This window comes from Tupaia chinensis, unplaced genomic scaffold, assembly GCF_000334495.1.
Source record: "Tupaia chinensis unplaced genomic scaffold, TupChi_1.0 Scaffold000074_1, whole genome shotgun sequence".
Classification (NCBI taxonomy): Eukaryota; Metazoa; Chordata; class Mammalia; order Scandentia; family Tupaiidae; genus Tupaia; species Tupaia belangeri.
In genome coordinates, this window is record NW_006159534.1 from 4,939,830 (window position 1) to 4,953,654 (window position 13,825).

At 44.3% G+C, this 13,825-nt stretch overlaps 1 protein-coding gene across 2 annotated transcripts in view; it reads left to right on the forward strand.

The window, feature by feature from the left end:
* NPL (N-acetylneuraminate pyruvate lyase) overlaps positions 1–13,825 on the forward strand; it is a 58,621-nt gene that overhangs the window by 10,234 nt on the left and 34,562 nt on the right. For both annotated transcript variants that reach the window (XM_014583997.2, XM_006142339.3), the window contains exons 2-3: positions 602–685; positions 13,058–13,131. In XM_014583997.2, the coding sequence (XP_014439483.1) occupies positions 618–685; positions 13,058–13,131 (142 nt within the window). In that variant the 5' untranslated portion in view covers positions 602–617. The remainder of the gene's footprint in view (positions 1–601; positions 686–13,057; positions 13,132–13,825) is intronic.

The window sequence follows — 13,825 nt, forward strand, 5'->3', positions numbered from 1 at the left end:
AAGTCAGACATGTATTCATAGATATGTATATACCAGCTGAGCTTGCTATTGAAAGTAGTTAGATTATTTAAGAAATTTTGTGAATCAATAAAATATGGGGAAAAAAAGGGATGGAAAACAACTGTGGACACCTGAGATAGTGTGGGAGGAGCATGGGAAATGGCAGAGGGTGAGAAATAGGGGGAAAAAATATATATATACATATATTTCATAAATATATATACATATATATGAAACTAGAAATGGAATATATATACATATATAATATTTCATATATATACACATATATATGAAACTAGAAATGGAAAATTATTGATGATAACATGTATGATTAAGCTACTATGCAGCATCTTCTGGATAGGAAATTACATTTTGGATGCTGTGATAATGCTCAGTGAATAAATATAAATTAATTAATTTTAATAAGAAATGTAAATTAATTAATTAAAAAGCAAGCTCTACTATTTTACATTCTTCACTTGACCTGTGTGTTTGTGAACTCGTAAGCACATTTTACGGTTCTGAACTAGGAATGGACTTTGCTCAGGAATTTTATCATTAATTGACATTTCTTGAAGAAAAAAATTACTTTGTTTTCCAGACTCTCCAGCAGCTCAATGGCCTGCCCAAAGAAGAAACTGCAGGGTCTTGTTGCTGCAACCATCACGCCAATGACTGAGAATGGGTAACTATCACTTGGGGCCATCGCAGGAACTGTTCTTATTTGACCAAAAAGGGCAAACATCTTCAATAATAACCATCAGTCAGAATCTGCCCCTCAGGATACCGTTGCCAACGTCAGCTTTTGCAGCTCATCCCTCTGCACTGTTTCTGACCTCCAGTGCAGAGAAGGGGTCTCTATATCACAGAGCAGAAAAGGGGGCAGGTAAGAAATGGCAGTTTAGGAACCAGACAGTGGCACAGCATTAAAACGCCATGCTCTATGAGGCAATCTCATGTGGAGAGGGTCACAGTTCACATTGGGTACACACTTGCCTGCGATCCAGGGCTGGCTTGAGGCTGGGGGTAGGCCCTGGCATCAGGACCCTGATAAGGCACTGTCTCTCACTTTCTAAGATAAACCTCTTTTTTTTCCAAGAGAGAGATTTTTGCTATAGGGAGTATATGATCACCAGACATACAGAGAGAGACAGAAAGTGAGAAATCACTCCCCGAGGTTGGCCATGCCACAGTCTCTTCTCCATTCTGTTCTTGGGATTTGGGGCACACATGTACACATCCCCTGCATGAGTTTAAGCCACCAGGTCCAGGACTCGAACCACGGTCAACTACATGAGAGTCCTGCAACATAACTATTATGCCATCCATTTGTCCCTTGAGATAAACTTTTTTTTTTCTTTTTTTTGCTATAGGGCATGTATGCTCGCCAGGAAAACAGACAGAGAGACAAAAAGCGAGAAAACAGCCCCCCCCAGGGGGATAGCTATGCCGCAATCCCTTCGCCTCCATTCTCCTCTTGGGATCGTGGGCACACACACATGCGCCCAGCGTGAGTTTAAGCCACCAGGTCTGGGATTTGAACCACACTTAACTACATGGGAGTCTAGTGACCAAGCCATTATGCTAACTGCTGGTCCCTAGATAAACTTTTTTTAAAAAAAAAAAAAAGAAGAAGAAAAGAAATGGCAGCTTGCCTTTCACTGTCTATAGTTCCACAAAGCAAATTCTCCTTGGATTTCACCACAACCGAGGCCTTCCCAATTAGAGCCAATGGAATTGGATGAGGAGTAGAACCCTATTGCAGTGAGATTTGATAGCAAGCACTGTCAGAGGAATCAGACCTCCACAACAGTGGGAATGGTTTCTTTAAGCTTCACCTTTCTTCTGTGAAATTATGAGCATTAAATGAGATCATGTATACAACAGTGCTTAGCACAGGGCCAGTATGCACTTGCATCAGTAGGTTTGAACTGCTGGTATGGCCTATGACAGAGGCAAAAGACAAATGAGATGTTAAAGATGTCTTTTTTTTTTTAAAGAATGTATTTATTTAAATCCAATTGCTGTTATTATTATTGTTGTTGTTGGTTCATTTGATCAGAAGAGACAGAGAGAGAAAAGGAAAGCAAGAAAGCTGCCAGGTCTGGGGCTCAAACTGCAGTTGGCCATGAGGGAATCCATTCTGTTTAACCACCACGCCATCTGCTCCCCCACCCTTTTTTTAAGGTTTTTTTGTTTTGTTTTGTTTTTTCTCTCTTATAGTGTACATGCACTCACCAGAGAGAGACAGAGAAATAGAGAGGGATCATGGAAATTCATTCCCAATTGGGAATAACCACACACAGTCCCTTCTCCTCCATTCTCCTCTCAGGATTTTGGGCACATATACACACATGTACCCAGGATGATTTTCGAGAATGTGTATATGCATTCAAACTGCATAGCCAGCCATGTGGGATCCAGCACCTTAACCTCCCACACCACCTGCTGGCCCTAAGATACCTTTTAACAAGGTCTTTTCTGGGGCCCACCCAAGGTAAGATGGCTGAGGTGACTAGAATCCCCCATGGCCATTCATATGGTTTTGAGTCCCGGACCCAGCAACTTGAACACAGCAGGTGCATGTGCGTGCATGCCCAAAGATTGCAGAATGACTATGCTTTCTCACTTTCTCTTTCTCTCTCTCTCTCTCTCTCTGACTCTATGTGGTAAGCCCACACATTCTCTGAATTTGTTAAACCTCAACCCTGAAGCTTTAAACTAGATGAAATTTCTTGGAACATTTAATATTTTCATTCAAAGACAGTTACATCCCAGTTTTCACTGAAATCATTAGCGTCCAAGACATCTAGCTTCTAAAATTCATGGAAAAACATGTCCTTACTAGGTCTAAGTAAAATGTTTGCTGACCTGTTACTTAGATTACTCAGCTGGTTAATAATGATTTTTTTCTGTTACTTCTCCTATTCTTTGAGTCCTAAGAAAGACTGAAGTCAGCTCTTTCTCAATGCCTCAGCCGCTCGTTGGACAGATAACACAGAAAACATGTGATGGCATGAGCAGGCAGAATTGACTTCCTGTTGCAGAGCGAGATCCTGTCTGTAAGCTCAAAATACTACATCTGGTCCGTGCTACTTTAACCTTTTAGTCAGACCCCCTTAGCCTGGAAGTGGACCCTTACAACAGTCTTGTTTACTCATCCGGGACTCACTGAGACCGCCAGTATGTTCTTCCTCCCTGTTTTGATGTTTTCTGAAAGGCCATACCACATGTATTAGAGACAGCCAAAGTGATTGTTTTTCCGTATCTTTTTCCATTTCCCGAACATCTCTGGCCCTACTGCATCTACTTCACTATTTCTTCTTTTTTCATCAGTTCTCCTTTTCTCTTCTAGGAACCTTACTTTCTGAGGTATGAAGTCAAAATCAGGATGCATTCTTTGCATCCTTAACTAACCTAACCTCGCGTGTGTCTGTGTATAGCACACAGCAGGCATGTGAGCTGTGCGAGTTCTCTTCTCTCCCACCACCTGCTCCATCAGACAGTCCTGTTAGGTACAAAGCAAATTTGAACACTGACCAAGAACAGGCGGACATTACCCTATGTGCCCACAAGAGAATCTGCATTTCTGACATGTTTCTAAGAGACTAGGCGCAATGAAGGAGCACGGGGCGTATGACATCTGGAAATACTGAGCTGCCACTGTGGGGATTTTCCTAACCTAGCTCGTAGACAGTACCACAGCCTCCAGCATTGTGAGTGGCCCAACAAGGACTGTTTTCTGCATCGTTTGTCCTTAATTCTAATGAGTGTTAATAATCAACTTTGTGAATATGAGGTGATGTCTCAGAATTGGGAAGTTGGCATCAAAAGCATGGTTTACATGGTTACTAAAGTAAAGTGTCTGGGTCCTTGATCCCCAGCTTTGCAACAAACTAGCTGTCTGACCATAGGGAGGTTTTGTCACCCTTTTATTTCTTTTGAGAGGTTTTTGCTAGAGGGCACATGTATTCCCCAGAAAGAAAGAGACAGATAGAAAGTGAGAAATCACCCCCCAGGGGGGATGGCCATGCCACAGTCCCTTCTCCTCCATTCTTCTCTTGGGATCTTGGGTACTCACACACACGCCTGGCATGAGTTTAAGCCACTGGGTCCGTGACTCAAACCACGGTTGACTACATGGGAGTCCAGTGCCATTGCCATTATACCAACTGCTGGTTCCCCGCAGTTACTTTTTCATCAACCTAGTAGTCCTAGCTAGCAGGAAAGCAGGGGCAGGAAGAATTGTGATTTGGTGAGACACTGCTAAAAATACCCTCCCCCCATGGGCTGGCAGGTGGCATGGTGGTTAAGGGCGCTGGACACCCACATGGCCGACCACGGTTTGAGTTCCAGACCTGGCAGCTTGCTTTCTCACTTTCCCTCTCTCTCTCTTTTGCTCTGTCCCTCAGTGGTCAAATTTAAATAAATAAATAAATAATGTTAAAATAAAATAATTCTTTAAAAAAATACCCTCCCACTCTCATTTAAAAAGTAAAAATTAAAAAGAAATAGCTCTCTAGGGCTGGTCCCATCATGCAACAGTTAGGCACTGGGCAGAGAAAGCTGAATTCTATATGGCCAACCAGGGTTCAAGTCCTGACCCCGTCAGCTTGAAAAACATTCCAGGGTTGTGCAAGCATGTGCAGGATCCTGAGTGGATAGAGAATTAGAGGGAAAAGGATTGTGGTATGACCAGATCCCATCAGGGGGTACTCTCTCTCTCTCTCTTACATACACACACACACACTTTTCTCTTTCCTCTCCTCTCTTTGTCTCTCTCCTCTCTCTCTCTCCTCTCTCTACGTTTGCAGCTGAAGAAACCACAAGGACCCAGAAGGTTGGCACACTTACCCCAAGCCACCAAGCTAGAAAGGGAGGTCTTTCTCTCCCCATTTCACCCTTCTCCTTTTTCTACACTAGAATAAAAGACCCTTGTTTTCCTTATTGTCTCTAGTAGTCACGTTTTCTTTTGGGCAAGTACACAGTCATTAGAACAGAAAGTCCGTTTCAGGTTGGCCAAAACGTTAAGGGAAAAAAAGTCCTATTTTCTCCCTCACATGCCCTTGGCTTCACCATGGGAATCTTTACAACATCCTGTGTTAAAATAAAATTGTTTTCCAGTCAGTGAGAGCTGAGCTGCTGGAGCCCGGTTTGCAGAGGTTGTTACCTTTTTAACAATGTGTGGGAAACGTGACCCAGACTTCTAGAACAGAACATTTTCTACCTCTGATAAGGTGGGCAGGTGAGGCCCTGTGTGCCTCTCTGCTGAAGGAATTTGAGGTAACCAAGCAGAGCACTCATGGGTGATGCTAGTGGGATAGAGAAGTGGAGGAAGGGTTGTGGCATGAGCATACCCCACTGGGGGTTCTCTCTCTCTCCTTCCCTCCCTGCCTCCCTCCCCCACTTCCTCCCCTCCATATATGCCCTCTAGGCAAAAGAAAATGGCAAGCAAGATTCTCTGAGATGTATGCCATGTCGTGCTGATTATAAAAGCCTATCCTAGTGATTCTTTCTGCGCGAGTAATGTGAAAGCCTTTGACAGTGTGTCACGCACCAGGAGAGGAAACAAATGGCAATAAGGACTTCTCCCTGAAAGGACACCTCAGAACAATTCTATTATCTTTATACCCTGAGAGAAGAGCTCAGACTCACGTGCAGTTTCACAGTTTATCCACCCGAGACCTCAATTTAGGCAAGGATAATTTGATAAGAGTTTCCCCCTCTTACATACTGGGTTGTCAGGAAAGTCAGGATGCTTATTTTTAGTTTTTGGAGTGGTTTTTGCTATAGGGTGGGTGTGCTCGCCAGAAAGTCAGAGAGAGACAGAAAGCGAGAAATCACCCCCCAGGGAGGATGGCCATGCCGCAATCCCTTCTCCTCCATTCTCCTCTTGGGATCTTGGGCACACACGCACATGCATCCGGCGTGAGTTAAGCCACCTGGTCCAGGACTCAAACGACAGTCAACTACATGGGAGTCCAGCGACATAGCCATCACACCAGTTGCTGGTCCCAAGCATTTTTAAACCAAAAACCAAACACATAGGATCATAGGAATCGAAGTTAAAACATTAAACTGGGATTAAGTATGAGAATGACTATAGCTGATGTGGAATTTGGTTCTGGTCTACCTCAAAGGAAAACATTACTTGGGCTCCAGGAGGACGAGACAACTAAGAGCTTTTGAAATCACCAGGGAGACAGAGGGAGAGGGAGAAAGCAAAAATCTCTCTCTTAAAAAACAAGCAAACAAACAAGCAAAAAACAGCTTTTTAAATAAATCTTTTTTTTTTTTTTTCGGAGAGATTTTTGTTATATGGCATGTGCACTTGCCAGAGACAGACAGAAAGTGAAAAATTGCCCCCCAGGGGGATGGCCATGCCACAGTCCCTTGTTCTCCATTCTCCTCTCAGGATTTTGGGCATGCATACACATGAGAATACAGATGGCCCAGTGTGAGTTTAAGGTGCTGGGTCAAGGACTCGAACCACAGACAACTACATGGGAGTCCAGTGACGTGACCATTATGCCATCTGTTGGTCCCAAAGGTGTCATTTTCTTGTTAATGTGAAAATTCATCTTAGTGTTGTGGAAGTCAGACAAAGCATTTAGAGGTACCTCCTTTATCAGAGGTGATCTCATCTCTCTAAGGAGATTCAATAGTTCCAAAAGCTGTAGAAGTCCAAGGGCATTTTCTGAAGTACTCTGCCACTGCCCTCAAAATTCTGCCTGCATTCCTGTAGGTGGGGGGCATTTTTTAAGAGAAGCGAACTGTGCTTTCTTCTTTCTTGAAGGGACAGCTAATGTATCACCCACTAGCACCCCAGCACTCCTCACATGAATACAGCTGTCACCCAGCAAGGCCCGAGGAGTGTGGCAGGGTGAATGTGGGGGAAAGCACCACCACTAAGGCCACCCCGCTGTGAAGGTCTCTGAGGAGAGAAGACCGCATTTCATACACTGGCCTAGCTCCGCCCGAGAGTCAGCCAAAGCCCTAGAACGAAGAGCCCTAGAACAGCAGGTCCAAGAACACTAAGAGGTCCTGAGCCAGCCAGAGAAAGAGAAATGCCACATGTTCTCTCTCATGTGTAGAAATGGGGGGGAGGGCTTGCAGAGGTGGAGAGATGAAGAACGAGTGCTAGAGGCTGGGAAGGGTGAAAGCTGAGAGAGGGATAGAAGGATGGTGATTGACGGAGTAAAATTGCACATACACAAGAGGAACAATGTCTAGTGTCATAAGATACAGTGGGGGGGACCTGGCAGGTGGTGTGGTGGTTAAAGGCGCTGGATTCCCACATGGCCAATCGCAGTTTGAGTCCTGGACCTGATGACATGCTTTCTCACTTTTCCTCCCTCCCTCCTTCTCTCTCTCTCTCTCTCTCTCTCTCTCTCGTCAAATTAAGTAATAACAACTACAAATGGAATTAAATAACTTTTTTTAATGATGCAGTGGGGAGAATACAGATAGCAACAACTTGCTGCATGTCTCAAAGTAACTGAAAGGGAGTATCTTGAATGTTCCTAACACTAGTAATGACAGATGATGAGATGATGGCCAGGCCAGTTATTTCAAATGAACAATCATACACTATTCTTGTATTGTAATCTCACATCACACCCCCATAAATATGTACAATTATTTTATTTTTATTTTTTATTTTATTATTTTTTAAATAATTATGTTATTTTAACTTTATTATTATTTTCCAATTTGACCAGAGAAAGAGGGGGCTGGGGAGAAAGGTGAGAAAGGAAGGACTTGAACCATGCAGGAGTCCAGCACCTTTAACCACCATGCCACCTGCCGTCCCCTTTATTTATTATTATTGTTATTATTTAATTTGCTCTAGTTGCTCACCAGAGAGAGAGAAAGTGAATCTCTAAGTCTGGGACTTGAACCATGGGTGACCATGTAGGAACCCAACACTTTAACCACCATTGCCATCTGCTAGCCCCAAATATGTACAATCATTACCTGTTTATTAAGAATATTTAAGGCCAGTTCATGGCCTACTGGTTAAGGGAGCTAAACCTCACCTGACCAATTGCATAGTTCAAGGTCCAGACACAATAGCTTGAAAAATGAACGGGAGTGTGTTCATGTATGCCCCAAATTCCAACAAGATGGAGGAAAAGGAACTGCAGTGTGACCACACTTCCTTAGGGGGTGCTCTTTCCCTCTCTATCTGTCTCTGTCTCTATCTCTGATGAGTGCAGGTGCTCTCTGGCAAATTAAAAAAAAATTAATTATGGGGACCAGCAGATGGCGTAATGACTATGCTGCTGAACTCCCATGTAGTCAACCATGGTTTGAGTCCCGGACCCAGTGGCTTAAACTCATGCCGGGCACGTGTGCGTGCGTGCCCAAGATCCCGAGAGGAGAAGGGATTGCGGTGTGACCATCCCCCCTGGGGGGGTGGTTTCTCACTTTCTGTCTCTCTGTCTCTCTCTATCTTCCTGGCGAGCGCACGTGCCCTATAGTAAAATCCTCTCCAAAATAATAATAATAATAAATTAATTACTTTAAAAGAATGTTGGAGGGAAGGAACAATCCATCCTACCCCTGCTTCTCAATGGCTTCTCTCCCTGGTTGGAGTTTATCAGCCCTCCTTCTGAAATCCTCAACTCTTATAGCTTGATTCAGTCAAGCCTTCACCATACTTTTCTCCGTTTTTGTTTATTAAATACACTAGCTTCGGGACCAGCAGTTGACATAATAGCTATGTTGCTGGACTCTCCTGTAGTGTAGTGGACCTCGGTTCGAGCCCCGACCCCAGTGGCTTCAACTCACGCCCAATGCCAAGAGGAGAATGGAGGAGAAGCGATTGCAGTGTGACCATGGGGGGGTGGGGGGGAATGATTTCTCATTTTCTGTCTCTGTGCCTCTCTGTCTCTTTCAGGTGAGCACACGCGCCCTATAGCAAAAAACCACCCCCCAAAAAAAGCCCTAGCTTCTTTGCTCCTTGCACAAAAGTGAAATTTCAAAATATTGTGCATGTGTGGTGCTGCTCTGCTTGTAAGGGTGCACTCACGGTGATTTCATGGTCATTCTTAGTTCCTGCGGCCACTCCTTTACCCAGACAGCCTGCGATGAGCGCCCTCCCCGGACACAGGACACACGCTTGGCTGGAAGGGGGCAGGGCTGAACTCTGGCGCTCCAGCGGCAACAAGGGCGTTCCCTTTCCTCGTGACTGCGTCGTAGCCCGCCATTCCTCCCCTGGCGGGCGCCGGCTCAGGCTCTGCTCGGCAGCTGGCGGCGCTCTAAGCTGTGAGCCGCCACCGCCCGCGCTTTCTCTGCTCTCAGTGTCTTTCTTCCATCTCAGAGTCAGCCATTTCCTAGCTCATCGTTCGTACTCTGACAAAAACACCGTTCAATGTCTTTTGTCTGGATATATTAATCATTTTGGCACTATTTTTTGTTCCTTAAGGAATATAAAAGGTAAAGATGAAAAAATATTAACAAGGCTAAAATTAAGTTAGGGTTCTCTAAACCTCCCCTCCCCCAAACGTGCAGCCGGCAGTGCTAGTACTTTGTGTTCTGGCATCCTGGCCGTGGGTGTCGGACATTTAACCCAGACGGGCCCCACGCTTTTCCTTTGTGTTTTCACTCCCACCCTCACCATCTGCATTTGATTAAGGACAGGTCACTTAATACAATTTATTTGTGAGTCCATTTCTAGATTTTTTTTAGAATTATTTGATTTTATTTATTTGTTCATTTATTTTAATGTGACCAGAGAGAGACACACACAGAGAGAAGGAAAGGGAGAAAACAAGGCACCACGTCCAGGACTCAAACCATACTTAGCCATGTGGGAGAGTCCAACACCTTAAGCACCACGTCACTTGCTGGTCCTCTAGATTTTTTTTTTAAGTCTATTTCTTTCTTCCATAAGCAGAGAGGCAAGGCACCTCCAGCAGGGATTCTGTGCCGTGATCCACCCCAGCCTGGCCCCACCCAGCCCCAGATCATGAGCATACACATGCCTGGCATGTTTAGGAAGGTCTCCAGACATGAATCTGGATCCTTACCATGTGGAATCAGCCTCACAGAGCATTGCCCTCGATTTTAAAATCAGTATGACTTGGGGGCCAACTGGTATGGCATGGTGGTTAAGGGCAGTGGACTCCCACGTGGCCGACTATGGTTCCAGACCCAGACCTGGTGACTTCATTTCTACTTCTCTCTCTCTCTCTCTCTTCACTCTGTCCCTCTATGATCAAATTAAAATAAATAAATAAATTAAGTTAAATAAAATAATTATTTAAAATATATATATGATTTTAAGGAGAAGATCCCTTATCACCTAAATCATCAGATGCTTAGAAGTTAGCATGCCTGGCACCAGCAGTTGGCGTAATGGCTATGTCACTGGACTCCCACGTAGTCGACTGCAGTTCAAGTCCCGGACCCGGTGGCTTAAAACTCAAACTCACGCCAGGTGCATGTGTATGCGTGCCCAAGATCCCGAGAGGAGCATGGAGAAGGGATTGCGATGTGGCCATCCCCCCTGAGGGGGTGATTTCTCGCTTTCTGGCTCTCTGTCTCTCTGTCTGTCTGGCAAGCGCACGCACCCTGTAGTGAAAAACCTCTCCAAAAAAAAAAAAGTTAGTATGCCTCTGACTGCAGAGTACATGCAAGTCACATGAGCACAGAGTCTAGCTGGACAGGACCAAGGGGGCCTGGAATTTGCATTTCTAAGCAACTCCCTTTAGCTGCAGATGCTGCTGTTTTGTAGACCTTACATTGAAAGGCAAAGAGATGACAAAGTTCCTTTCCAAAGATTAATCCTCTTCCATTTAAAACTTGCAAACACAGGGCCAGCATGTGGCATAGTGCTTAAGGTGCTGGACTCCCACATGGCTGACCATGGTTTGAGTGCCAAACCCAGTGAACTGAAAATCGCACTGGGAGGACCAGCAGTTGGCATAATGGCTGTGTCGCTGAGCTCCATGTAGTTGACCACGGTTTGCATCCCGGACTCGGTGGCTTAAACTCATGCTGGGTGCATGTGCGTGCGTGCCCAAGATCCCGAGAGGAGAATGGATGAGAAGGGATTGTGGCCTTTCTGTCTCTCTGTCTCTTTCTGGCTAGCACACACGCCCTAAAGCAAAAACCTCTCCAGAAAGAAAAGAAAAAGAAAAAGAAAATCACACTGGGTACCTGTGTGCTTGTAGTCAAAATCCCAAAAAAGACTGGAGGAGATGGGATTATGAGTGGCCATTCCCTCCAGGGGGTGGTTTCTCACTTTCCCTCTCTCTTACTCTCTCCAGAGAGTATGCACACCCTATGGCAAAAAAAAGAAAATATCAACTTCTAAATACAGGGTTGAAAACTTCATCTGTAATCACAAATATCAACTGCAAAATTCTTAAATTATTATGATGTAATGTTCCTATTTTGTAAACCTAAGAAATTATTGTTTCTTGGAAAAGGTTAAGTTCTCATTTAACCCTACCACAATCAGTAGTCTTCCCTAAAAGGGGCAGAAGATGATTAGATAACTCCCTCCTTTTTTTTTTTTTTTTTTTTTTTTTTTTTTTGAAGGGACTTTTTGCTATAGAGCGCATGCACTTGCCCAAGACAGAGAGAGAGAGAGAAATTGAGAAATCACCCCCCCGGGGCAATGGTCAGGCTGCAATCCCTTCTCTTCTCAGGATCTTGGGCACACAGGCACACCCAGCATAAATTTTAAACCACTGGGTCTAGGACTTGAACCACTATCGACTATGTGAGAGTCTAAAATTACAACCGTTACACCATCTGCTGATCTCCCCCGCCACTTTTTTTTTTTTTTTTTTTTTAAGAAAAAAACATTATGTGCCTCCTTCTGCTTCTGCTTCAGCCTCCCATCTGGGCCTGCAGGCACACACCACATACCCAGCTCTCTTTTAGACAGTCTGGCTGTGCTACCTAGGCCAACTACAACCTCATGATCCTCCTGCCTCAGCCTCCTGGGTCGCTGGAGTTACAGGCTCGCATCATCTCCCACCCAGCTTTTAGGCCAGCTCGTGATCCCACTGTCTGAGCAGTTAACACTGCTAACCTCAGCTGGGCCACAATTGCATTTTAAGTATTAACCTGTGGGGACCAGCAGTTGGCGTAATGGTTATATCGCTGGACTCCCATGTAGTTGACCATGATTCGAGTCCCGGATCCAGTGGCTTAAACTCATACCAGGCACGTGTGCATGTGTGGCCATCTCCCCCCGGGGGGGTGATTTCTCGCTTTCTGTCTTTCTGGCAAGCGCAGGCGCCCTATAGCAAAAGCCTCTCCAAAAAAAATATTAACCTGTGGTGAGTTTTAAATGTAAAGCCATTGTTTAAAACTAATTGTATTTTTGGGGGTCATCAGGTGGCATAGTGGTTAAGGCACTGGACACTCCCACATGTCCGACCATGTTACAAGTCCTGGACCTGGTGGCTTGCTTTCTTATTTTCCTTCTCTCTCTCTCTCTCCCCCCCATCTCTCTTTGTTCAATTTAAAATAAACGAATGAATAAATAAAATTTTAAAAATAATTATTTAAAAAAAGCTCATTGTATTTTCCTCATGTAAGTGATGCACAGTTGGAAAATCACCAGATTTAGAAAAACAAACAAAAATAACTCAGGCATTATTCTCAGATATACTGAATGTCAACAGAAATAATTAACTCTGCAAAAATAATAATTAATGTGTCTTTTTAATAATTATTTATTTAATTCCATTTGTTGTTATTTTTTAATTTGACCAGAGAGAGAAAGGGAAAAAGTAAGGTTCCACGTTCGGGACTTGAACTGTAGTCGGCTATGTGGGAATCCAGCGCCCTTGACTACCACGCCACTTGCCGGCCTCAGTGTGGTTTATTTTTAAGTAGAATATAAATGACTTAGGCCTGGAGAGGAGGCAAAACGTGCTTTTCCGAGGCATGCAAAGGATGTCACAGACTGACTGGATGGGTTTGTGGTAACTATTAACGAGAGAGCACAGCTCATAGACCTAGGGATTGGTTGAATAGTAACTTGAAAAAGACTAAATACGCATTCTTTCCAACTTTTCCCATGTTTTTTTAGAGAAATCAACTTTTCCGTCATTGGTCAGTATGTGGATTATCTTGTGAAAGAACAGGGAGTGAAGAGCGTTTTCGGTAAGTCATTTTTGGAGAAATCACCACATGTCTAGGTCCCAAACCTCACCTGATCATAACAGGTCACGAGTCACTGTGTCACAGGCCATGGTAGAGCCTAGCTAAAGTTTCCCTATTGTTAGACCACACCTCAAAGATAATCTCATTTGGTCTGTGTCAACAGATAAGGAATTATTTTTAATCCTCCTTTAGAGATAGAGATAAAAAACTGTGACTCTAATATAGTTTAAGATTGCCCTAGGCCATTCAGTCAAGAAACAGGGAGGGGGAAAAAAGCCTTTTGAGTAACATCTAAGCTCTCTTCTTCCTCTTAACAATAGGCTTGGGCCAGCAGGTGATGTGGTGGTAAAGGCTGCCATGCGGCCAACTGCATGATTCAAGTCCCAGACTCAGCAGTTTAAAAAACACACTGGGGGGACCAGCAGTTAGCATAATGGCTATGTCGTTGGACTCCCATGTAGTCGACTGCGGTTCGTGTCCCAGACCCGGTGGCTTGAAACTTACGCCGGGCGCATGTTACGTGCATGCCCAAGATCCTGAGAGGAGAATGGAGAAGGGATTGCGGCATGAACATCCCCTCTGGGGGGTGATTTCTCGCTTTCTGTCTCTCTGTCTCTCTCTGTGTCTATCTGGCAAGTGCACACGCCCTATAGCAAAAAGCTCTCAAAAAAAAAAAAAAAAACAACATACACTG